A 27,489-nucleotide genomic window follows, 5' to 3' on the forward strand; every position below is an offset into this window, starting at 1 on the left:
AAAGCAGTGCTTTAACCAGAGATGCTTTAATGATCTTGGAACGCTGACAAGGTTTTTTTTTTTTTTTTTTTTTTTTTTTTTACACTGACAATCTTACTTTGACTTGATTGGTCAATTCTTTTCAACGCTCTTGCGAGCTTTTAGGTGTCCTCGGCAGGCGCCTGAAAGAAGAAGCGGAAAGCGCCCATTCATGTATGCACTGCGCAGTAAAAGCTGTTGAATGTCTGTCATTGCTAAAGTGTGCTTTTGTTGTATCTACTACGGTTGATCGCTTTCTCTTCTTAAGGGTATTGTGACATTTTAATGAGAATATTAAAAGCTAGCTGTGTTTTGATTTAAGCTAACGTCATAAGCATAAAGCATGGACTGCAGAGTTCTGTCAGTTCAAAGTCATGTTGTCAGAGGATATGTGGGAAACAAATCTGCATCGTTTCCTTTGCAGGTAAGAAGCAGTAGCTTTTGCAGTGCATTAGATGCCTGCAGCGACATTTACAGTTTTAACGTAGTTGTTATGCAACTAATTTGCAAGCTCATTTGCATCCACAACCATTACAACAATAAAAACTGCCTTAGTTTCCCACTACAATGCATGTCAGTATGTAAAACATGTTGTCGTAACCTGTGTCATTGCTGTAATAGGTGCTGGGCTTTGAAGTGGACACTATAAACTCTGTGCAGTTCTCCAATCACACAGGTAAATAACTGCTGCTTCCATTAAAGAAAAAGAAGGACATACCAAATGCTAAGACATTCTGAAATGTATTTTTCAGTTTAAGTTTTAGCTAAAATTATATGCTAATGACAAATGATGATTAAAAACATGTATAAAATAGTTTACGGTTAATAATAGATTGTCACAATGCAGGACTCTGCTGAAATGTCATGAAATGTCATGTCAACAACCCAATCACTGTTGCATTGTTCCCATCAAATCATTACGCAATCACGGCTGAAGTTCAAATTAGTTGTTCAGATTTGATTTTGATGAAGCATTACTAATTACTCCACTTGGCCAGCTTTGTTGCACATAGGGTTTAAAATTCTGAAAGTAGTATAGGCCTATACTTTATTTAGTTTATAGTTATGCTTATATATATATATATATATATATATATATATAATAAATAAATGATTGTTAAATCATATATAAAAGGGGTGCCAAAGTACGATTTAATATGTTAATGTTTAAAAGAAAGAGTAAGAAAATGTAATCAGTTATATCTGGGTGACTGTTTAACCTTCTTGGTATGGAAATATTTTCATCATGTCACTGGTTAAAGCTCAGCTTTTGTGTTTCACAGCATGTGGCAGTATTTTTTTCCATTCAGTGAAGCAAAGCTCAGTATGAGATTTTCCCCAGCTTTTTTCCAGTTATGTTGTCTGTACGCAGAAATGCAAAACAGGTGGTGGTTTGCTCCTTTTTTAATCTTGGTTTAAAGGTACCACACAACCAGTACTTGAAAAAACTGAAGTACTTAAAACTAAATAAACCATACAAACAATGTACTGTCAGTTTGTGTATTAGTGGTGGGGATTTTTCATCTGCTCTTATTGCAGATTATATTGTTACACCAGTAGGGGGCAACAAGTGATTTTTTAATAAGTGAGACTATTGTTGCGTCTCATTTCGCCTACTTATACTACGCCCTAAAAGTATGTACTCTTTTTGTGAAGAAAATGTAGATACTTTTGAGTGTGTAACAAAAAGTAGACAAGCTTTGGGACATACTATCACGTCATACAACGTGATTGCGTCTTTAACGGATGCTCTCTGTCACATCTTGTCACAATAATCTGGCCTGTCAATCATCTTGTCACAGTTAAAATCCTCCACATTTCATTTAATCTTATTTCCTACCGTATAGGATTTTTTTAGGTATAGTACCATTTATTTATTTTTTAATCAGATTAAACTTTATCAGACTCAAACCTTCTAAACCTCTCACCGTTGGTCGCGCATATCCACCATGTTTTGTAGTTTTTTAACACTTTTTAGTCGTGTTTGTAGTTCCTCCTCCAAAGTGAAATGAGTTGTGGGCAATATTAGCCTTTATAGTGAGCATGGATGGATCCACACTTCGAAAATCCAGCGGAAATAGTAGACAATCCAGGGACTTCTGACATACACTTTTTAACATACTATGCTTTGGGACACACTTATTTCAATCTCACATACTGTTCAGGATGGATAGTATGGACATTGAGACGCAGGGTATGAATCATTCATTTACAATTTAAAAGGATAGTTCACCCAAAAATGCCATTTATTACTCTCCCTCATGCTGTTCCAAACACGCAAGACTTTCATTTTATCTTCAAAACACAAATTAAGAACTAACCCTTTAAGGGTTGTGGGGTGGTTGAGTGCTTGCAGAAGAGGTTCTTCTTGAAAGATGTGATGTTCTCAACAGTTCAGGTGGAGTTGGCGGCTCGTTCCAGCAGAGGGGAGTGGAAAGTGACCTTTTGCCTAATTCTTGTTCAGTTACTTTAGCTGGAGGGGAGGGGAGTGTACAGATGGAACAAAGAGTGTCCGTTGTTTGAGAGAGGCGGATAGTGGGAGACGGATCCAGAGACCGCAGAGAAGTGTGTAGGAGAGAGATAGCAGAGGTAATAGTGAAAGGAGACCGGAGGAGCTTGTGACTGTTTTTATAGTGAGATTTTGAATCATTTATTCAGCTGAATTTATTCAAAAGTAACTGATATTTTTTTTAAGTCATTGAATTATTCAATTAACCAAGTTTTTTTTCAAAACGCTTATTCGTTCAATAACGATAGTTGATTCATTTATAATAATTTATTCAATCCATTATAGTCTGTGACAGATATGAGGGAGAGGTGTGGAGCTCAATCCCTGCACCACTGAAATCCACTCATTCATTCATTTATCTAGGTCAGTGAATTGGTCATTTCAAATTAGGGTAAACAGAAAAGGGGGCATTCAATGGTTTAAAAGAGTTAAAACCGGTCTGCAATTCGTGTGCACTTAGTTTTCTTATTGCTATGGTCCTTTATCATGTTCCTAGATATCCTTTTGACATTTTAACATGTTTGAATGTTTGCTGTGATTATGTAGCCAATTCTTTTGAGGGTGTGTTGCTAAGAGCCATGGGTTTAAAAGGGCTGTTTGCTCATGCTGTTCAACATTTGTTCCACCCGGCGTCATTCTTGTTTGTGAGCAGGAATCTAATCTAAATCAATCCTCCCAGTGTTCAGAGTTACGGTGTCATGACTTTTCATTGCAATTCCCAGACTCCTTACAGTTCACACCTAATTTCTCACACAGTGCATTTTGGGTTTCTCCCCTTTGTATAAGCCTTCTCTTTCTTCCCCAAAGTCACAAGGATATAGGTATTTTGTACATTAATTTGTCTTCAGAGTTAAATGTGGTGAGAATGAAGAAAAAAAAGAAAAACTATCGTTACTAATCCCCTTGTTAAGTGACTCGTGGGATATGACTCAGTTTAAACACTGCAGTATTGAAATCAGTCACTGAATGGGTCATTCAGAAAATTTAAGAAAAGTAAAAGAGAGTTTATTGTAGAGCATTCAGATTCAGAATCACATGATAATATCATATGAAGAAGATTGCCCTAAAGAGAAACAGAGCTCTATTTTGGCGATTGGATGGGAAACAGGACAGTTATGCATGTAAAATAAAATGTTGTGCATTGTTGCACTGATGAAGTGATCACTAGTCTCACATTAATTCATGTTCTTATAGTTATAAGTACACAGATGTCCTAAACTATTCCATCATGACATCTTCACCAATTAATTTCACCGAAGTGAAATGAAACATAATAATCGCCTGAGAAGTCAGCCATTCCAGTGAGAAATCAATGAATCAATTGAGAAATGTATAAATGAATGTAAACATAATGCTAAATAGACAAATTAATTTGTTTATAATTAATTTAATAAAAAATAAAAAATATATAATGTGCAGTCTAATTCTTAATGTAGAAACTATGGGTAGTGTAGTAATATGTTTAATATGGAGTAGCTTTTTTAATTTGCTGCATTTTTATATAATTATGTGATTTTAATGTAATTTTTCTTTGTGTCAAATAAATTACTTAATTTATCTATTTATCCACATGACCATCATTTTTTGCTAGCTTGTTTTATTTGACAATTAATTTATTGATTTTTTTCAAATGACTGAGTGGCACAAATGAACCACTAATGTTCATGCCACAGCAGATAATACAGATCTTGTCTGATGGGACACAACGCATTTATTGTTTCAGCCATCATGTGCCCTCTACAGACATCCTGTTTTAACTGACAATGGACATAGCCTTCCTACGTCAGCTCATTTGATTCAAGCATTAATGCATTTTAAAATGAATTTGAAAATGAAAATGAATTTTTTTTTATTTCAATGAAATGAGTTTTCTATATTTTAGTTCGATAATGTTTTTTTTATTTAATATTTTGTATTTTTAGGTTATTTTATGGTACAAAAATATATTTACACTGTATTTATAATCCATTTATTCACTTTTTGAGCATAGACCTGAAAATGAAATGTCAAACTTACACTGTCGTAAATCTTGAATGCTTTAGAGCACACTTAAGTTTTGATCTCCTTTTCAAGACGACACTTGGCAGATTATTGCTGAAGTGAAAAAAGTTTTAAAAAGTGACCTTAAAAGAAGTTACAGAAATAAGGTTACAGAGAAATACTTAAAGTTTTTACATTTATTATTATGAAAAATGCTATTTTCAATTTTTATATGAAATATGTATTTTCAAAAACATGTTTTACTCTAAAACTGTAAGAAAATCAAAGCCATAAATCTAAACAAGTTGTGTTCAGAATTTGAGCCTGATATCTCAAAAAATTTGTTTTCAGTAAGATTTTGTTTGGCCGCAGTACCAAAAGTCTTCACTAGATGAAATTCATCTCCCATTAATTTCCAATGTGGTAATTTTTGACGTGAGGAGCACAAGTGTTTAAATTTTTTTCAGGACCATTTAACCTGTTCGAATCATATCCATGATTTTTTTGGGGTGTTCACATGGCAAGTGCCAAAACCTTTACCAAGTTTCGTACCATTCCGATGAAGAAAAAAACAAATGTAACATTTTTCAGCCAAAAATAACCGAAGAACACAAGAGGATTAAACTAGTTTAAATCACAGAGACATTTGTGTTCTTTGCTGAATTCAAGGGCTTCTCACTGGATCTCACAGCACTGTTTAGAGAGGTCGCGTGACTGAGACCAATCAGCGAGTAAACGGATCTGCTCTAGTATAGCAGCTCTAGATAGATGCTCTGCCGTTTGAACTTTGAGCCAAGCGGATTAATGGTCCTTGTGGCATGGTTTAAATGAGTAGCGCTGTTTCGTTTTGCTTTTGAAGCATAAACGTTAGCATAAACATTATATCGAACATTTATTGAACTCTTGTAATCGTTTTATCGAGGAAAATTATATCGCAATAATTATAGTTATCGTTTTATCGCCCAGCCCTATTTCCACGTGATGTTGCAACGGTCAGGTAGTCTGACATGCATGGTAAAAATAAACGATGCGCACCAGAAAACGTGGAGGGAAGCAGTATTTTTGGGGACAGGGACAAGTTTACTTACCCAGTAGGATTTTTCCTCCATCTCTGGTAAGATAGCAATCATGATAAATGTGTTCATTAATTATTAGGGGTGCAACGGATCGCAGTTGATCCGTGATCCGTACGGTATCGGTCGGTGCATGCGGTCTTTAAGTGACAGCGGCCTAATATTCCTGCTGTTGTCTGTGTCATTAATGTTTATAAAATAAAATATGGCACAGCATCTCGTACCTTATTACTAAAGCATGAATTTCAGTTATATATGACACAGGCAAGGCTACTTGAATTATGCCTATAAAAAAGTCTTTCTCTTGCCAGGATATGAGCACTGGAAAGGGCAAGTGATGACTGCGGACGAATTGCATGTCCTGTACGAGGGGATCAAACTCAACAACGTGAACCATTACGACTATGTGCTCACAGGTACAGGTCTTTCCTCCTGTTATTGTGTCTGCTGGTATTTAATAACTGATGTACATTATTCAATTACTGTCAGACACAGGACTACCCCAGACTGGTTTACATAGGATTATGTATATCCAAACTCATTAAAAGTAGCCTACATAACTTGGTTTATAACTGTAATTACATTCATGATTATGTCTAGGGATGCAGCATTTTTAATTGGTCTGCTGCAGTTTTATTTAATTTATATTTGTTGTTGTATAAAATCAATTACTTATTATCCATCAATTATATTCATATTTACTATTTATCCATTTGGCCATCATTTATTTCCTAATTGTTTATTTCTCACTTGATCTATTGATTTCTCAAATGACTGAGTGCCACAAATGGACCCCTATACTACAATGTTCATGCCACTTCAGATAAAGATTTGCCAGACAAACTTTTTCCAGTCTGTATTTGTTGTAGCTTGTATTTGTTTTGTCTAGTCAAATTTGTGAACGTCCTGTTTTTAAATGACTCGGAAAGTATTCAATCAGAAATGGTTCCTTCCTGTCAGTTATTTTAGGAAGTGTTGGGCAAATGAGCAAATAAATATGGACATTACATTTCATAATTTAAATTAAATTAATCACTTTTGGTCATTTGGTTTCATCCATGTTTTTCTTTCTTGCAGGGTACTCTAGGGATGATTCCTTTTTGGAAACGGTGGTCAACATTGTACAGGAGCTGAAGAGGGCAAACCCAAGCCTGGTGTATGGTGTGTATATTAGGGCTGTAGGGTCGCTAACGATTATTTTGGTAATCGAGTAATCGGTCGATTATTTTGATGATTAATCGAGTAATCAGATTTTTTTGTGTGGTAATAAAAATAGACCTAAGGCGAATAAGAGCTTTTAAAATGACTTAAAATTAGGGCTGCACGATTAATCGTATTTTAATCGCAATGTCTGCTTTTCTCTATGAATAATCATTGCGATATTGGCCTGCGTGTTATATTTATCCTGAAAACTCTTTTTTTTATTTGAAATTTTCTATATCCAGCATTGATAACTCCCCACTAGCTTTGATTTTTGTGGTTGCCAGAGCTTAAATCCTGCAAAAAGAGCTTTTCTCTTACATTTTCTGGTGTTTTACTTAAACTGTGCAATCTGGCAACCCTGTGCTCGTGCTCGTGCTCTCTCTTCACAGTGGGAAAGCACTGATGATCTGAAAACAAACATGCGCTGGAGTTTAGCGATATTCTGCTTACATGAAATTGTCATACATTCAGTCTGTGTTTCTTCACAAGCCGCTTGTGTTGTTTGTGTGACTTAAAGTTTTAATGATGTGAATCAGTTGAAAACGACATTGCCACTGACCGTTTTTATTACACACTAGCAGTGTGAACAGAGCCGCTCTGAGACACACGTAACCTGTACGCATGTAAATAATTAAAGCTTATATATAGGCTATTAAACCTGCAGCCCATACATTTGTTTAATTGAATCGCAGCCTTTGTGAATTCACAATAGCACTATGCTATATGATTTTTAAACGGATACATCACGCAGCTTTAGAAAACGTGCTAATAATGCGGTTCATGGATTCTCGTCTGTTGAATGCGCCACTTCCGGTAGTTTGCCGGGTAATCGACACAGGTGTAGTGCAGTCAAAGATTTTTAAAAATCGAGTACTTAAATTTAATCGAGGAATCGTGACAGCCCTAGTGTATATATTAAAGTGGTAACACTTTACAATAAAGTTTTATTTGTTAACATTAGTTAAGATGAACTTAAAATGACCAATACTTTTACAGTATTTTTCAAACTTAGTGTTGTTTTACTAATATGTTTTTAAAATCAAAGATTTGTCTTTTAACATTAGCACTGTGAACCAACATGAACAAACAATAAACCACTGTATTTTTATTAACAAACATTAACAAAGAAGAATAATTGCTGTAAAAATATATTGCTCATTGTTAGTTCATGTAAGATAATGCAATACATTTCTAGTTCAGTCATGAAACTCTAGATTGGTGCAGACGCATGCAGTTGGCTGGCAATCACATCATTTACTACATGGCATGGCACACACTGAGTGTGGGATTACTTTCCTAACATTTAAATAGTCTGGTTCAGTGTTCATAGTACGCTTGTCCTGCATCAGAGTTCATCTGAAACCCTCCACCTCCCACAGCTCCACCTGCCTAGATCTGCTACTGGATTCACGTATATTTATGCAGCAGCAGCAGATCGTACATGCTCACATCAGTGTGTCTGTGTATCTTTTGGCAGTAGCAAGTTCGTACAGCAGTTAATAGTTTATATAGTTAATATAGCTCACTCAGTAAGACTAAATGGACTGCTAGGGATTTTACTGTAATGAGTTAAACAGGATATAATTAGAATATCATTGCTCACTGACATGTGTTACACAGTGTATTATGTTCATTGCTGTTTTTTTTTTTCCTGCCTACCCAAGTGTGTGATCCAGTGCTGGGTGATAATGGGGCTATGGTAAGCATATATATATATATATATATAGATATATATAAAAATAAAAACCCTAAAATATTTGCATTGTACTTTCCTAGTCAAAAATGGAACCCCTTATTTAGCTGTTGTGGTTAAAGTTTCTAAATAGCTGATCACTTCCTGTTCTATTTCAAGTATGTTCCTGAGAACCTGGTGCCCATCTACAGGGACAAAGTAGTGCCAGCCGCTGACATAATCACTCCCAATCAGTTTGAAGCAGAGTAAGTGTTCTGTTATGCTGATTTATAGGCCTTTATCGCATTACAATAGAACGCCGGAAGTAGCCGTGAAAAATTGCTGAAGCAGTGTACTGTGTCTTCCGGTTATTGTGGTCAATAACGGTCACCATGGCTGCCTGTAAATTATCACTGGACTACTTCGCTCTCGCATCTCCCAAAAGTTTATTTTTTTGATTGTTTTCTTGATTCCATTTTAATGGTTTAATTAAATTGTTATAACCAATTATTTAAAATGTAATGATTTAAGCAAAACTTTCTTCAAATGTTAAACCAAACTTTTATTTTGACGGGTTGCCGTGCAACCTCTGTGTTTTATTATATGATGATAGTTTTTCTCAAATGAAGCTAAAATGCTGCTGAAGTGACTCTCAGAGCGGCTGTGTTGATGAAGTGCATTAATGTCCTCATATAGGCTGAAAACATCGCGAGCGTCATGCGTGCCTCAGTGTGTGTGTGGTAAATGAAACCACACACACACCATTCATTCCATTCATTCCATTCATTCACCATTCATTCACAAAGACACGCAGAACATGCATGATTCCTATTTAAATAGTCTTTATCCGGTTTAATATTGACAGACACTGGTCTATATCGTGATTTTATTTAAGTTTACTGATCTACTTTTCATCTAAAGGTAACTAAGTAACCACCGGAAGTGCGAGTACACTGCTTGGCGATTTCGAACGTTTATGGCAAGCCGTTTTAGCTTAAATTGTACCGAGCGTTACTCGTCGTAATTGCATTTTTACTAGTAAGAATTGAATTAAAGAGCTCTACAATTCAGTTCTTACTAGTAAAAATTACAATTAGCGAGCTCTCTAATTCAGTTATTACTAGTAAAAAAACGTATTAAAGATATGTATAATTGCAGAGCTCTGTAATTGAATTAAAGAGCTCTGCAATTGCATTCTTACTAGTAACAACTGAATTGTAGAGCTCTCTAATTATAATTGTTACTAGTAACAATTCAATTGTAGATCTCCGTAATTAAAAATGAATGGAAGTCAATGGAGACATATGACTAGTAAAAATTCATTTGTAGAGCTCTCTAATTGGAATTGTTACTAGTAAAAATGCAATTACGACAAGTAACACTGGGTACAATTTAAGCTAAAACGGCTTGCCATAAACGTTCCGAAACTAGGAAATGAGATAAAGGCCTATTGTGTATGTGTGTAGAAATAGTGTGTACTCCTAGATGCTGTGGTCTGAGCACCTGCTATCAGTATGCACCATATGGGTCTCCTAGAAATAGCCTGCAGTTGCAGTTTGTTTCATTTCCACGCTTTATTCATGGGTGTGTCATAATGAACAACACATGTAAATATTTTATATCATTTTTTTTCCCTCACAGACTCCTCACTGGTAGAAGCATAAGTTCAGAAAAAGATGCCGTTGAAGTGAGTTTCTATCAGCTGTTCTCTTTACGAAGCAGTTAGTTCTGCTCTAAATTTGCCTAGTGGCTTCCTTAGAATGCTTCATTTTTATCTTATAACATTGCTGGGATCTGTATCTGTACTGTTGTACTGTATCTGCTGTCGCCATGCACAGCTTTGTTACAGTCGCTGGAATATACAGTAATGACATTGCCTAAAGGAATATTTATCCTTCAAGCATTTATGGCAAAATGTTTGTTTACCAAACCAATCAAACAAAAAGAAAGGTCATGATTACAATAAAAGTGAAATGTGGCAAATTTTTTGAAGTATAAAAAAAAAAAAAAAAAAGTTCACAAGCAAATTCACAAGACCAACTTGAAAATGAGCGAAACCTGCTTACGAACTTTTTCGCCCGCACACGAAACTCCAGATCACACAGATTCGTATTGAAACGACTAGATTTCGCCCGCAAAATATATTCGTGTCATTTTTACAGTTATTTTAGTGATTTATTTATTTTTTCTACAAAAATCAAGTTAACATGCATATTGTTTATGTGGCTATACCATTTAAACAATAGCTATGTTTCCATGCACATTTTTGAAGTATCGCATCAAAAAAACGAGTGATGGAAACGCCAAATTTCGGGGGGAAAAATCCCTTAATTTGCAAACACGTTTTTATGCACAGTTGAGGTGGTTTTTGACTTGTGTGAAAAAGAGTTAATGCGAATAATGGGAGGTGGAAGCACATTTACCGAATAAATTCTGACGTAGCGAACATTAAATCCACGTGACTAATTGGCTGTTTCTGCTGATGGTGTTTTATTTACTGTTGGTTACTAGGTTACCAATACCATCGTCATCCACTCAAACAACTTGATGGAAACGCACCTAATTTGCATTTGTTTGTTTTGTTGTTTTTTTTCTTGTTTTTTTTCTTCATGTTTGGATGGAAACCCAGCTAATGAGTATTTTAACATTTAGAGATTGGCACCATTAACTTTCATTTATAAATGCCTCACTGTAATCCAGATTTATGCTTTTTTTTTTAAAGAAGAGGAGAAAATTAAATGGAAATAATTTTTTTGCGGTATAGCAACATTACGCCACAATTGGACTTAACTTGTAATAACTGTAATGAATGGAACTCAAACTACTGAACGGAAAGTGTAACTGTTGTCTTGTATTTCAGGTGATGAACCTGCTGCATTCGATGGGTCCAGAGACCGTGGTCATCACCAGCTCTGACCTGCCCTCTCCTCTGGGGGATCAGTATCTGGTCGCCCTGGGGAGCCAGAAAAGAGGTGATTTTGTTTTATCGTCCCACCACAGCCAGTTTGACTTAAAGGTAGGGTAGGTAATCCTGTTCAGAAACACTTTTTTTTATACTGGGTGAAATGGTCCTTCCATCCTGATAGTAGTCAATACATTATGTGTTTAGAAAAAGGAATGAAAAAAATCAGACCTCTGTAGCAGCTGCAGGACAGTAAAAACTCTGACCAATCACTGCCATTCGGTGCGAATGTAAAGAACCAATCAGATGCCTTCATGTCTTGTGCCCGCCCCGAGCCCCACTGCGCGCGCTGCCCGGCGTGCACTCATCACATGTCACCGTTCCCGGAAATATTCAGCTCAAAGCACCTGCATATGCAGTCAGCGAAGGCAAACAAGGCAAAAACTACTTCCTCGGACCCTGCCCGCGCTCTTGAACGACCTCCTCTGCTTCGCCCTCAACCCCGGACCTGTCCTCGAACCGACGATGCGGTACTTGTCTCCGGACTCGGAGTGTACGTTAGTCTTCATTAGAGTCAACAATGTTTTCATCATGGAAACTCTTACATGCAAAACACCGTATATGTTATGAATCTTACACGAAATTCATCTTCATCACAGTGTAACTGATGGTAATGGAAAAACGTGTATCAATGCAACCTGTTTTTAGTTTTGCCTTATAAATATAGCTCGTTACCGAATGAAACTTTACCATTATCGATATGCTAGCTTGATAGTGAGTACTAAAAGAAATCTTATTTGTTTATATTCATAGTGATAAAGTTAGGTATTTTATTACATGTGATTCTGACATGATGTCACTGTATGTACTGCGCTCCTTCCTCTCCACTCGTCTCAGGTAATAAATGCGTCTTGTTCCAGCCTGAGCGTTTGGCGTCGCGCGTTCATGTGTTTTGGGGGCGTGGCTTTGGAAGGAGCTCAGAAGGGAGGGGGTGGAGTGAATGGAAATAATGAGCTGTGTTTATTGCAGATTAAAAGGTCTACAGTCACTCGATTTTTATATTTTCTTTTTCAGAGTACTTACATTTTAATTATGTATTGGTATATAAAGACAGTTTAAACAAATTTGGAATGTTTTTTTTTTAGAAAAATGATTACCTACCCTACCTTTAAACCCAGTGCAGTGAAACTATTAAAGCTCTTGCAATGCTTGCCTCATACTTTTCATCATCACTCATTGTCTGGGTTGAGTAAGTTGCAGTTATGCTATTTCAGAATTCAGTTGCCTCATTTTGCATGTTCAAAGTTCACGCGTGGCAGCTTGTCTCTGTTTAAACAACTGATAGTTGTATGGTAGAATGAGCCGTATTTAAAGCTGGTGTAAAGGTGATGATATACAGGGCAACCTTTTGAGCAATGTTGCTGGGCAATGTAGCTGTGTGATTGTTGCTGTGCAATGTTCCTGCGTGATTGTTGCTTGGGCACTTTCCCATTGCGAATAGGCAACAAATTTCTATCTGGATAATTTAGATTGGTCGTGGGCCCTGTGTCTCATCTGGTTGCCCGTTGATGGCAACATTGCTCAAAAAGTTGCCCTGTGTATCATCACTTTAAGAGGAAGTTAAACCCACATCTGTGATCACACTTACTATAAAAAGTTACTTACTATAAAAAGTTACTCACTATATTAATGTTGCTATGTTGTTCGGAAACCATACACAGTCAGGTTCTAGAAGTCCCATTTAATATTTATAACTATAACTTATAAACCCTTACAGACACTTACTGTGAGCTATGAGGTTGTTAATTGATCAGCCTTGCCATATTTCATGTATTTTTATTTTAATAATCAGCAGAATTTCTGGTAAGTGACAAGCAATTCGCACCAAAATCCTTTTAGCCCCCGCCCACTACATGAAGCACTGTGAATGATGTAATAGTCAGTCTCCTTATGATCTTAAACTATTTCTGTATGCATGTTCTGAAATATATACGTAAAATATATTGTTTATATGTTTAATCAACATCTTTAAATCAATAGCTTTCTTCTTCAATTTTCATTTGATTGTCATTCGCAATGCTTCTTGGGATTGTAGTTCTCTCCCTCATTAAGGACACAGTCTTGTGCATTTGTCTTGTCTGATTAAAAATGTTTCAATTTGTGCTAAAATTCAAAGTTTGTAATGTTGCTATTCAACTTGTAGCTCATTCAAGAGTTATTTCAAATGCATAATTCTTAACTAGTGGTTTCTGTCAAAGGGTTTTATCCCAGTTGTGAATTTAATTATATACTCAGTATCATATATGATATGATATGTTGTTTCTCAGTGGGAGCAGATGGTACCATGGTGACCCAACAGATCCGTATGGACATCCCCAGGGTAGATGCCGTGTTTGTGGGAACAGGAGACCTGTTTGCTGCGATGCTGCTAGCGTGGACACACCTCCATCCAAATGATCTGAAGGTAAACAAGATGATGGCACACTATTTATAGTTGTGTTCTCAAGAGTAAGAACAAAGTAGTTTGCTTCAGCAAATTATTTACTGTGGTTACAATTTTGTCCCTTAAATTGTAAGTTTGCCAATTTTCAACCTGCTTTGTATTGTTAGAATGTCAGTAGTGTATATGTAAATGAACAATAGCTGTTTCCATCCACAGATTTTATGCACATTTTGGGATATCGCATCAAAAACTGCTGGATGGAAACACCAAGATGCGCATAAATTCTCAAAATCCACATAAAAATCATATGCGCTCGTTTGAGTCGGATAAATTTTTTATCCGCTAAGAAAACATGCGCATAAATTATGATGGAAACACATTTACCCAATAAATTCCCTCAATGCGCATCAAAAAAATCATGTGACTGCGTGATGAGACGGCATAACTGGACTAACCAATGGACCGGTCTCGTTACACAGCATCTGTAGCGATTTTGCTGGATAGAAATTTGCTTTGTTCGTAAATGTTTTTGCGATTTTCTAATTTTCTAATTTTGCGCACAGGTTAAACTCGCAACTTTGGATGGAAACATTGCTAATGTTTACTCTTTTTCTGTTACCTGGGTTGAGAAATTCTTGTTTACTTGTCAGCAAAAGTTTGCTTGATGACACAAAAAACAATAGTGCTTTCGTGAAAAATAGAGATTGTACTTCCGCATTTTTGTATCCCGGCCCACAGATAGTCGGATCAAATGAGGGTTATTACCAAACAGTTTTTATTAGAGTAGGTTTATCACTGAAAATTGTATCACACTTTGTCTACTCTTTATACAGCACTATAGTAAAAAGTAGGGCTGTACTCAACCAAAGAAAATCTTGGTCGACTGAAGTCCTGAAATTTTCGACTAAAAATCGACTAAAATCGACTAAAAATGACGGTAGAAGAAAAAAAAAAGTTAAATTAATTAGATGCGCACTGTGCGCAGTACTTGGTAGCCTTGTTGTCCGCCTAAATGAATTATAAATAAACATAAAAAACTAGTAGGCTATTTGCAGTATATTAAATAGTTTTTGACCTAATTATTTTGCACTGAAATGAGTCTGACACACGAGTCTGTCGGCTCTGACAGCGTTGCACCACGTGCACCTGCGCAATATCATAGCTTATGATTTCCGAAAATAGTACTATGTTGTCAACTAGTGATATCATCACAAGAACTGTTGAGGAATAATAATAAGTTATAACTGTCAGACACTATCATTTCACCGTGCATGTCCTCGCACCGAGCGAGGCTGAACATGAGCTCAGCTTCGCAGCTGAGACACGAATAGACTATTAACTTAAAGCTTTTACTCTTAATAAACACAAAAGGCACGTCCACTTTAATAAAAAAAGAATATTTATTAAACAAACCAGATCAAGAGCAGAAACGAAATAAAGTGCCTAACTGAAAAATAAAGCATCCTAGGCTCAAAACTAACACAACCAACAGCACAGCGCAATTGTGCATTAGGCTCCAAATAAAAAATAAAAAAGTTAGGTTATCACACTAAAACATTGAAATATGCAAATTCTGATATGTTCATATAGCCTACTCAACAGACAGGGCAAGCTAACGCAGACAAGTGAGCTTACCACTTTTAGATGATATGTCATGTTTGTCGTCGAGCTGTGGAAAACTGTTGCTTGCAAACTTTGCATTCGACCTTTTTCCTGTTATCAATTTTAACAAAATGCTGCCACACTGTCGATTTCTTTGTTGTTGACATGTTATTAGAGGACTGACTATTAAACGCTCTCACAATTAAATAAATAATATTCAGCATCAAACCTTCTATAGTTATCGCTCTCTCTTGGGTTGGGCTAATCCAAAAAAGGTGAAAACAAGGGGGGTGTTCTGAAGACAGACTGTTACAGTGAAACAAGGGTACTCTGAAAACACCCCCATTAGCAGTTAGTGCTTTCCACCTGATGAAATGAGCGCGCCTCAGCGCGGCAAAACTGATGAAATAAACGCGGCAAAACTGATGAAATGAACGTGGCAAAAAATCGACCTATCAGAATTTTGGTCGAACCAGAACGTATCGACCAATTAATCGACTAATCGACTGGGACAGTACAGCCCTAGTAAAAAGGAACACTACAACAGCTTTCTTACCTGTATGCGATGACTTTTTGCTTCAGGCGGATGGGCAGAAGATGCTGGGAGTGGAAGAAAATGGAATGGCATTTTTTTTCAGTTTTCACCCCAATGTTTGGCCTAAAACACTGTTTGTAGTCATTCAGATTCAAATGTTGACATCTTTCAGATTTTCATCTGCATTCTCTTCATATTTATGATTCTTTGCAGCCTTTAACCACTGCCTACAACGCTCTTTATCCTTCACTGGAAACTCGCTCCCGCTAAGCGTTTACTCTTTGAACTCTTGCACCTGGCAACAATGCAAGCTTTTATTGTGACAAAGTTTGCAAAGAAGTACTTACTTCTCAAGAAAGGCGGTATTTGACTCTGGTCAAGCCTATCCAATAGAAGCAGACTAGGAGTGGCTTTGGATGGCAACATGCCCAGTGCATTATGGGTGTTGAAGTTTTCCAACCTATTTGGCAAAAGGGAAGCTATTTCAACCTATTTTATTCCTAGTCATGGGAAAAAAATTACCTATTTTTTTTGCTAGTTCATACTGGCATGCATTGTGTATGAAATGTGCTATATAAATAAACTTGCCTTGCCCTGCCTTAGTCAGGAAAGACGAATTGAAAATAAATAAATAGCCTTTCTACCAAATAGCCAGCCACGTTTTATACGAAAGCCCATTGTGTCAGTGGTGAATTAAGCAACTCTTAAAAATACATGGCCTACTGTAAGTGTGCAAATACTTCAGGGCCACTCTAATGTCCTAAATAAGTGCTACTTTAATTATTTATTTATTTTTAAACTTTAGGATTTGTTGAAGTATAACTATTTTATTTATTTTAGATTTTTTTCCATGTATTTTTGACAGACAGCCTGTGAAAAGACCATTTCCGTCATGCACCATGTCATTAAGAGGACAATTACTTACGCAAAAGGTAAGACCAAATGTACCAGACCAGATCATGCAAAGTGCTTCTGAGAATGTGTGAGTGACAACATTTGGTAGCTGAACTTTTGGGCATATTATTAGTACTTGTATTAATACTCATACTCTATGATGTTCATGTAACTCATCCCTTACCTTGGTTCATCTCTCAGAGGTGGCCGGTCCTGATCGAAAGCCCAGTCCTGCTCAGCTTGAGTTGCGGATGATCCAGAGTAAAGCAGACATTGAGGATCCTGCCATAGTTTTGAATGCTGTTGTAATGTAGTGCTTTACTCTTACATTCTGTACTAGACAATATGATGTAATAGACAATATGAATGTCATAGGTTTAACAGGCAGAGTTTACAGTCACACTGTGGATGCTGGACAGCTCATATTTTTATGCTGTAGTGTTATAGATTATTTTATAACTACAATAATGCTCTTAGAATTGAAACTGTGACTTCTGGTACCTCATAGTGCATTAATGCAGGAAGTGCATCCAAAAACTAACATGTGACCATATCATATTATGTTCTCATTCCAGCCATAATGTGCATGTGACTATCCATCCATTATTAGCATTTTACTTTAATCTGATTATACATGTGTCCGTCTGAATTAAGCATTTATAATGATTTATTTACATTAAGAAAATGTATTTAACATATCAGTGTTATGTCTAACTTTTTATTTGATTCTCTATGTTATACTTAAACATCACTTGATCCTTTAGTCCTATTATTTCATCAGAATGATTGTACAAGCCCAGTCAGGCCAAGTTTGAGAAAAAAATGTCTATTAAAATATATATAAAAAATGTCTATTAAATAATAAAAAAGGAATTGTCTATATACTAAGAAAGTGCCTTGAAATGCTGCTGTAGTAGATATTAAACTAAACTTTTATTTATCTTTGTAATGATCAGCAATAATTGCTTTGACAACTAACATATGTTGACCATACTGTAATAAAATCTTTCTAATTTGATGCATCCTTTGTATTCAGGAATTTCATTTTAAATGTGTTTCAGTGATTGTGGTGCAGTAGGTGACATTTTACAATAGGGATTTATAGTGTACTGTAAATGTATATACAGATTTATATGTAACATTCATTTGATTTATGTAATTTTTTTGTTGTTAATTTTTCAGAACTAACTTCAAACTAACTTCAGACAGAATAAACCATTTCTATGCCAGGGGTCAAACCAATTAACACTCCTAAGGGAAATGGATTACAAATAAATGTACATAAATAAGCCAAACAATTAACAATACAATTCATAATATTATCAAAAATACTAGAAAAAACACACACACAAAAACAATACATTCCCACATACTACATTAAAAATATACATGCAATAGGTGTATTCGACTTGAAGCGGTGCTGCACAGATCGATCCATGAAGGTGAATGTGTTTTCACCAAGTTTGACATGTTCCTGAATCAACATCTTTGTTGGTCCTGGAACAACGTTCCAATCAACCAATCAGATTTATCAACAGTTTATGACAAGGTTAGTCTTAAAACCAGGGTTACGTGCTTCTTACATCAGTGTTATTCACCCATTATTTCCATTTGAATTTAGGGAAAACTTATGGGTAGGGTTAGGGATTTGATCAGGAAATTTTTTTAGGACAGGAATGTTGTTCCAGAATCAACTAAATATATTGATACAGGAAAATGTCTTGTCTTACATGTGTTTCTGTCAGGACCACTATCGTCGAATGCGTATTACAATTAACATACAGTTTGGATTGGCGGTATGGTTCTGTTCTGGGAAAGAACTCTCTGCGCATCCATGCAGCCTAGCATGGATAAGAGCAGGGAGAGCAGCAATAACCCCCTAAAACAAAACCATATGCCAATATACCAGAAACCCAAACTGACAGCACAATAATTCTAGATGCTTTTTTTTTTTTTTTTTAAATACCTGAACAGCTTGAGCAACAGCATGTTACTGTGGTAGATTTTTCCCTAAACCTAACTATCTGGGTCTCGTCTACAAATCGACGTCCCCGAACGTCTACTGTCGACGTTTGGTCTATCTGGGTCTCGTCTACAGATCGACTATTGGTTCAAAAGCCCCAACCTTTTCCCTCTGTCACTGGCACAAGCAAACTGTTTTTGTGACTACTTATCACAAGGTTTGAGAACTAGTCATCTGTCTGGTTTCCCTTTTTGTTATTTGTACACACACACGCACATAAAGTCATGAGTTTTCCTCCAAAAGAAACACATACATTCAGACATTGTGTTTCAGAGTGTTAGTTTTGTTTGGCCTGAAAGGGAGGTAAGGTTAGATGTTAGAAACATGGTTAGTTTAATATACAGTTTAAAAATTTCACGACATTACCAACAATACCGGAAAGCCTTAAGCAACAAGTATGTTTCCCTTACCTGGATGACATAAACGAGTATGTTGTCAATACCCGAAATGCTGGTGGAAACTTCCAGTTCACACAGAATTAGCAAAACGTCACTAATATAGCTGGATGGTTTAATGCAACAAGTGTGATGCTGATACTTGGATATATTTAGGCACAAATATGTAGGTTTGAATAAATTCCAATCACTAGACAAGTTATTTGTTGACGTGCACTGCGTACACTATCACCTGTCAATGATGTCATAACCTTGTTATACTTGGTTGTAGTTTACTTCTGTAGAAACCAAGAAAATATTAATTTTTATTTTATTTATTTTTTACACACTATCCCCACCACGACTGAGGCTGATAGAATGGTTACATCCTGATGTTAGCATCATATGTTGAGCACTACAGATCTAATCTTATGGGGGAAGCATCACCCCAAGCTGGAGCAAGCAAGGACACATTGCAACAAGTGCGTCGCTGTAGCCAATTGTATGGGATCTATTGGGGGAAGCCTACACCCCTAGCGGCAGCAAAATCTGATAAATCAAGCATGTTGTATAATCACGGAACTACTGCTAAAACTAGTGTAGTTTGGCAGGGGAGGCATACACCCTACAGCAATAGCTCAGACTAGCAGCAACAAAACTGATACAACTAGCACGTTTGTATAACCATAGGACTAGTATTAAAACTGGTGTAGTCCAGTCAGGGAAACATTCACCCTCTAGTTCGGAGTCAGATGCAGTGCGCAGCTAAGCTATGAATACAGTGTGCCTCCTCATTCATGAACATGATTTCTGCTCCCGTCCTACGGATTCCATTGGCTGTGGAGGTGAAGATGACGACTCCCATGATTCCACACTCCTTCACAGGACCATCAAACTATGATGTTGTTAGTGTTGAATACCAGACCTCTGCGGTGAATGTACTGTGTATTTTGCACAAGTATGTTACTGAAATCTAGATAGCTTTAGCCACAAGCATGTGGTAACTTTAACACAGCATGTTCAAAAATACTAGAAGCCGAAGTAAGAAGCATATTAGATAACATTGCACTAGCAACCACCATACAGTACTGATAGCAATGTTGCTGAAATGACAGCATATGGCAGACACCTGATAAGCTTAGCACAGCATGTTGCAGACACCTGATAAGCTTAGCACAGCATGTGACAATGACACCAGGTATAAGCCTAAAACACAGCCATGTTCCAAATAACGACTGGGCTAAATAACCTTGTAAAGCAAGCAGTTTTCAATAGCCACTAGATAGCCTTTGGAACAAGCAGTGTTTCAATAACACACCACACATATACATATACATATACATATACATATTGAGTTTAAGCCTATAAAAATGCAAGCCCTTAAAAAACAATGCATTAAAATGCAAGCACGGTATACAATTCACTATAGCTTTAAGAACGCTGTGTTTCCAAGAACTAGATAGACCATGCTTGTCCGATAACGCTGAAGTGACTCAAACTGAATTCCTATCACCACAAGCTGATTGAGTTTGATTGATCCCCCCTCCCCCTGAATCACATCGAGTCCTGTGTCAATAATGCAGTGATGCGAGCAGCAATGCAGACTCAGGTCACTTTCAATCAGGCAGCAAATGTCATGTGCAAGTTCACTAATTTAAATTAACCTGAGGTGAAATCTAGCATGACTACGTCAGACTTCGTACTTCCGCTCAATTTCAGTTCGCTTCTGTACTCAGTCTGAGATAGCGACCTATCTCCCAGTTTTCCTCCGGCCTCAAAACAGCCGGCCAATCAACGAACAGAGGGCGGGCTGAGAGCCGTGACGTAGACGCTGATTGTACCGTGGATGCGTAGATTTACTTAACAATCTGCAAAAGTCGTTCACAGCCATGTTCACTCCGGTATTTCGCTCAATGGTTTTGTTTTCGCAACATACATGTGTTTACAGTGGAAGTTAGATGCGACTGAGCCGGCACTAACACACGTCATAACCAAACGTTATGTGATTGGCTTACGGGTAACCAATGATTTTAAACTTCAGACAAGCGCCCCCCCGCGAGAAAGAAAACGCTTTTCAGTTATGCCCTTCCAGACTCTGTCTACGAAGCAAAGCGAAGTAGCAGAGTTTGGTATTACCAGGCTAGGTGAAATCCTTGTGGGGAACGATTTCCTCTCGCTAAATTCCTGATTCCTTGTGAGATGATGTGGTTTGCCTGCCGAATTTCGCCATTTAATTAGCTCCTGAGAAACGCGATACTGAAGGAGCTTATATAGGAATACAGTGATAGGCGTCGTATTGCTATAGGTAGACGTAGATCAGCTGAGAGTCAGATGCGAGCTTGACTAACGTGACCTGCCAGAACTGACGCTACACTTGATTATTGGCAAAATCCCGGTGACTGATTTGTGTATGACATCAAAGAACCATAAGTGCAGACGGCTCCGTATCCTTACCAACCGCTGTCACGGTACTTTGATGTCATACACCGATCGGCCTACGCAGCGCCACGTCAAGTCAAACACACCTGAAACAACCTTCCCCTATGACGTCTCCTGCTCACACTGGTTAGTTAGAAGAAGCCTACACTACCCATAATCCTTCAGGATAGGATAAAATAAGGAACAGGAAGACCGCACATCCTCTTAAACCCCCATCTCCAGAACCCAGAGACAAAAGGGAAGAAAATTTAATTGATATAAACTAAATTAATAAAAGAAAGAAAGAAAATTCTTGGTGTCTTTTTTCTTCCATCTAACGTGCACATTTGCTGAGCCCATAAAGAGTCATGGTGGTGAAAAAAAAGAGATGGGAGGGAAAATAATGTTTGCACACAAAATCTTTTGGCAGAATGCGAAAGTTTTTGTGTGGGAATGCAAAGTTTCTCAGGGGAACGCAAAACATTTGCGAGAGAACGCAAAAGCATTGATGAATCATTTTTCCTACATCTACTTTTTTTTCTTTTTTTTATCACCATGTCCATTTAGACCGTGTCCGTACACCTTAGTCTAGAAAATAAAGTAACCAAAGTCAACTTCAAACAACTTCAAAATAGGATTAAGTTCAGTCTAGCAAACTTCAGATTCATTAGAGACTTCCTCTCAACAGAAGCTGCTAAATTATATTTCTTTTCCATGATTTTATCCCACATAACATATTGTTTAATAAGCTGGTCCAATACTCATTCTACAACAATAAAACCATTAGAAACATTATACAAACAAGCATTAAAAATACTGGATAAAAAACCATACCACTACCACCACTGTAGTATTCTGAGGAAATATCAGTTACTTACCTGGGATAATCTCATTAAATTCAAAAACATCTGTTTAATTTATAAAATCAGACATGGTTTAGCACCTCCTCCACTATGTGACTTTATACATTTTAGATCCAGTGAGGTTAAAGTAACCAGAGGAGCAGTGAGGGAAGACTGCATCATCCCCCGGAGAAAAACAGCTTTTGGTCAGGCTGTCTTCTCCATAAGAGCAGTTCAGCAATGGAACACAGTGCCGGCAACCATCAGAAAGTCTTTGTCATTCTTTTCATTAAAAAAGAATGCAAAAAAAAAAAAAAAAAAAAATGGCTTGTAGAAAGCCACATTTGTGGGCACTAATGCTTTCTGTGTGCATTCAAACATTATATAATTATTTTACATGAATTGTATGTATTAACCACAATGTGTTGTATGTAATTTTATCTTGCGATTTTATACCTGTGATTATCTTTAAAGGCTGCCTTTTTTACATCTGGACTACCGATGAAAATTAGCACTTTTGAGCTAACTCGGGTGCATTTACATTGTTTTAATGTTGATTAATGTACACTGTCCCCTTTCAAATAAAGAAAAATGAAATGAAAATGAAAAAACAAACAATGGGGAAAATAAGAATTGCCCCAGGCAATGTAAATGTTTACATTACAAACAGTTTACTAATAACGAACCGGGATCCTGTATCAGGCTTACATTGTTGTCAAACAGACTAAGAGGTTTAACACAGATACACACAGCTGATGTCTAACGGCATTCAAACAACCTTCAGTTATAGCCTAAAATCTAAATGTCTATTTATTGAAGCATTGCTTGTACACTTGGCTTTGAAGTACTTCAACAGTACCTAGAAAAAATGGGCATAACAAAGGAAAATAACTCTAAACTTCTCTTCAAACAACAAAATTATACTTCAACCAAAAGTCAAACAGTATTTGGTAAAGGAAAAGAACAAACAGAACAGGTAGTCATACTATTTTATAACATTTAAAAAACTGACTGGTCAACTGAGTAGTCATAAGATAAATCGTCAGCAACAGATACAATGCATTTAAGCATTCAGTTAATGCTTTTATCAATGTACATATTAAAGCTACATTCAGTTTAATGCAATCGTTTATATAACAATGTATTTTTGAATGATTTATAAAGAAATTAATTGTAGGTACTCTTGCTTCTTGAATGAGGCCCAGTAGCGGCCGTATGACCTTGATGCTAAGGACACATTCTTTCGCTGGTATGAGGGAGAGTTTCCCTGCTTGTGTTTCTATTTTTATCTTAAAACGGCAGATGATAAGCAGTTGCTTCCATGTAGGCTACTATGTGAATAATCACATCTGACAGCATTTAAAGCTGGTTCTTAGATGCCTTTGCTGGCGCACCATATAAAACTTCTAGTCACGCCCCATGAAACGTGTCCTTTGTCAAGATACTGTATGTGGACATATTGATATATGAATTTGGACAGTGTTGAATGATGAAAGTGACAACAAATAACAGTAACAATTTGACAAATTCAGTTGTTTTGCATGGAAAAAAATAAGTACACCCATACATTTAGCAGCTGGTATACTGTACAAAAAAGTTGTCAATAAAAAGATTATTGGAGTACATTTTAATAGCAATTGCTGAGTGTAAAATTGTATCAAATTAAATCCTATATAAGTTTTTCCCCCAGTGTTTCTTTCTTTCAAAATGTTTCCCATTCCTCCATGCAGAATTCCTTCAACTGTGTGATATTAGAGGGATTTCCTGCATGAATGAACCCAATTATTTCCACACTAAATTAAAATCTAAAGTCTTTCTTCTGAGCCATTCCATTGTGGATTTGTACAGATTGCTTCGTGTTCTCCTCAAGCACTGTTTGTTGTAATGTGTAATAGTAACGTGATTATGCTGGACTCTGAATGAGTAAAACCACAACATCCAAAACCGCAATACTCCCAACATTATTGTATGATTCTCAGTTGTGACGAACTTCTCTCTCCAAAAATGGAACTGGCCAAATCGCCATTCTTTATGAACATTCATTTGGGATTTATTTATTTTTAGTTTACACCAAAAAAAAAATTTAATCTGGCAAGCTTTCAAGCGAGGGAAACATGCATTGTGCGTATGGATTGTTAATTTTTTTTCCTTCCCGAAACATAAAACCCAAGGGGAGAAATGCCGGGCGTGGATCAAGCTGTGTGGGAGACCCTATTCACATCTAAATGTCGACGTGTGAGCAGTAGCCTGGCGCGCTAAAAATATAAGCGGGAGAATGTTATTATTGTAAAGTGGTCAGGCTAATGTCTTGTGTTTATTCCACAAGACATATGGATAAACTGTTTGATTTATAATTATTAGATTATTTTCAAATTTCACTTACCCTGCTGTGCATGAACAGAGCTGTTCCTCTATTTGTGTGTTTCCCATTTGAATGGTCAGCTTATGAGGCGGCTGCTGCTTGCGCTGGGACCTACAGTATAGGCCTTACTTTAGCTTCAATTTTTATGAAATTTTTCTCTAATTGGTTGCATATTATGTCGTGGATATATCCCTCGAATGCATACTGCAGTCCCTTTTATCTTGCTCTCTCAGATAGTTCACCTGTTTGCCAAAAATTACTAATTATTATATTATGCATACATACTGTAATAGACGTGCCAGGTGCTAAGCTTGATAGGCGTAGCAACAGTAACTAAGCTTAGCGAAGGGTCAATTGCAAGACAGACATGATTCAGTTTATGGTACTTCATTTCTATAGTATCCGCAAACAGTGAATGACTGTCTCACAACTGTGTCATGGCTGTAATGTGATTGGTTATCAAGGCACATGTGATCAAAGTTAGTCGTAGGCTTTCTCCAATGCTAAAGCCACAGACCCTCGTATCTCCTTTAGTCCAGTGCTGCGTCCCAATTTGAATACTATCCGTCCTAATTATTATTTGAAAATAGAATTAGTGTTTCCCAAATCACAGTATGTTGAAATAAGTATTCAAGATACCCGAATGCTCGTCTACTTCTAAGTGCAGTTTAGGCCTACACTCTAACGGCTAATATTGCCCACAACCCATTGCGTGTTGGACGAGGATTCGATTAGAACTACAAACACGAATAAAAAGCGTTAGAAAACTACAAACAGAGTCTGGTTTAGATGAAAGGGTTTGAGTGATTGAGACGAGCCATATATCTAGCCTGATGAAAAGATATTTGTTCCATGTTATCCACATTATATTTCATCTGCAATGGCAATTTGAACTTTTGTAAAGATACGTTTGGTCATTAACTTTCAAATGCATCATTATGCAAATTGCGGAGGAGTCTCTGGAGACCCACGACTGGGAGATCGAAACAGTAAGAGATTAAATAAAACTGAATGTGGAGGATTTTAACTGTGACAAGATGACTGACAGGGCAGTTTAAACGTTTAAACTCTGCAGGTCAGAATAAGACCCCCCTTTTTTAGATTATTCCAACAACAGTCCCTTTACTGTTATTGCTCTCATAAAAAAAATATGATTACTTGTGTTACATGTAGAATTTTAAACAAGAAGCATTTTAGTGTTGCTGTATAATGTGTGTATAGTTGCTATAGTGACTTTAATATTCCTTCCCAGACTCATAAGTTATAACATTCTCTCGCCTGAGGGCCTCGGGCAGCTCTTGACATGATGGTATATTATATTATATTGTATACCACATGCTTTAATGCTTATGACAAGTTTGTTAATGTTTAGGTGTGGTCTTCCTGTTTAATGACGTTCTAATCTGTATTTGATATAGGATGTTTTTTTGTTTTTTGTTTTGTTTTTACACACAAGGAATTTGTGTTCAGGAAGTACAAATCATTATACTGTAAAATGCACATTCCAAATGTAATTTGTTGAATTATATTGTTGAAATATATCTATAACGGTGAAATGCCAATCTAATAGTTAAAGGAACACTCCGACTTTTTGGGACTTTAGCTTATTCACAGTATCCCCCAGAGTTAGATAAGTCCATACATACCTTTTTCATTTCTGTGCGTTCTGTAAGTGTTATTTGACGCATCCACCGCTAGCCTAGCTTAGCACAAAGACTGGATGTAAATGGATAAGGTAGCATACTAATCCCAATAAGTGACAAAATAATGCAAACATTTTCCTATTTATGTCTTGTGATCTGTATAGTCACAGCGTGTACAAATAACAAGGCTATATGAGACAGAGACCATTTTTAATCGTATAAATACTGGGAACTATTCTCACTAGTCGTAGGAGCACAGCAACTTGGGCGGAGTGATTAGCGCAGCATTCCTTGGATATATTTCTTAGCCTTGCCTACTTGTGCTGTTGATGCAAGGCGGTTCTGGTTCTGAATGACTGATTGCATTCAAGTGTTTGCACCTGCAACTTTTCAGTGTAGCCAAGCACACTTTCAGCATTTAAAGAGCTGATTATGCATCAGTTGCAGGAAAGTCACCAGATCTGCTGCAACCTCCAGCCAACCACTCAGAACAAGTGTTGGGGGTAACGTATTTTATGCAAGTTATAATCAATTACTTTTTTCAAGTAACTAGTTAAGTAACACAACACTTTTAAATTTACAACAAAATATGCGTTACTTTTTCAAATATATAACACAAGTTACTTTGTTTTCCAAGTTATTGACTGACAGCTCTCCTGTCATGTTGAGAGAAATCAAGATTAAGTGGAGAGACTACAGTTATGGTAGTTCTAGACTAAATCTGAGCACGCATTTACTCATCTCACTAGCACAAAAAACATTCAGTATTCCTTCAAATGAATAACATTGAAACTGCAAGTTTTTGAAAAACGATACGATTATTTTCTCTGTGTAAACTACAAAATCAAGAATTAGTGAAAACGGTGACATCATTTGCATGCGTAAAACGTGTTCAGTCTATAAGCACGTAGTGTTTCTTTACAGCGGTTTTAATCGTATTCACGGATACGTGTAAACAGGGATTGTTTTGACACCACTGTCGTCTATATGCGGAAA

General features: G+C 36.7%; 1 protein-coding gene and 2 long non-coding RNA genes across 3 annotated transcripts; 1 reads left to right on the forward strand and 2 right to left on the reverse strand.

Annotated features, from left to right (window-relative positions):
- The first annotated feature begins 169 nt into the window (after positions 1–169).
- pdxka (pyridoxal (pyridoxine, vitamin B6) kinase a) lies at positions 170–17,853 on the forward strand. Its single transcript, XM_082175873.1, has 11 exons — positions 170–442; positions 640–694; positions 5,892–5,996; positions 6,658–6,741; positions 8,448–8,482; positions 8,636–8,721; positions 10,097–10,142; positions 11,316–11,427; positions 13,685–13,821; positions 16,803–16,869; positions 17,033–17,853. The coding sequence occupies exons 1-11, from the start codon at positions 362–364 to the stop codon at positions 17,143–17,145; spliced, it is 921 nt and encodes a 306-aa protein (XP_082031999.1). The 5' UTR covers positions 170–361; the 3' UTR covers positions 17,146–17,853.
- Positions 14,641–17,145, reverse strand: LOC309503207. Its single transcript, XR_014207569.1, has 2 exons — positions 17,016–17,145; positions 14,641–16,002 (listed from the first exon to the last, which is right to left on the reverse strand). It is a non-coding gene; the product is annotated as an uncharacterized lncRNA (long non-coding RNA).
- LOC309503183 lies at positions 17,390–26,745 on the reverse strand. Its single transcript, XR_014207540.1, has 2 exons — positions 18,798–26,745; positions 17,390–18,766 (listed from the first exon to the last, which is right to left on the reverse strand). It is a non-coding gene; the product is annotated as an uncharacterized lncRNA (long non-coding RNA).
- Positions 26,746–27,489: the final 744 nt, after the last annotated feature.

Source organism: Leuciscus leuciscus (genome assembly GCF_965113295.1).
Source record: "Leuciscus leuciscus genome assembly, chromosome: 7".
Lineage (NCBI taxonomy): Eukaryota > Metazoa > Chordata > Actinopteri > Cypriniformes > Leuciscidae > Leuciscus > Leuciscus leuciscus.

Bases quoted from the DNA above. Each gene is read 5' to 3' on its own strand.
- pdxka (XM_082175873.1), top strand. From the start codon at position 362: ATGGACTGCAGAGTTCTGTCAGTTCAAAGTCATGTTGTCAGAGGATAT. The intron at 695-5,891 runs GTAAATAACTGC...TTCTCTTGCCAG, and splicing joins GCAGTTCTCCAATCACACAG to GATATGAGCACTGGAAAGGG. The intron at 13,822-16,802 runs GTAAACAAGATG...TATTTTTGACAG, and splicing joins TCCATCCAAATGATCTGAAG to ACAGCCTGTGAAAAGACCAT.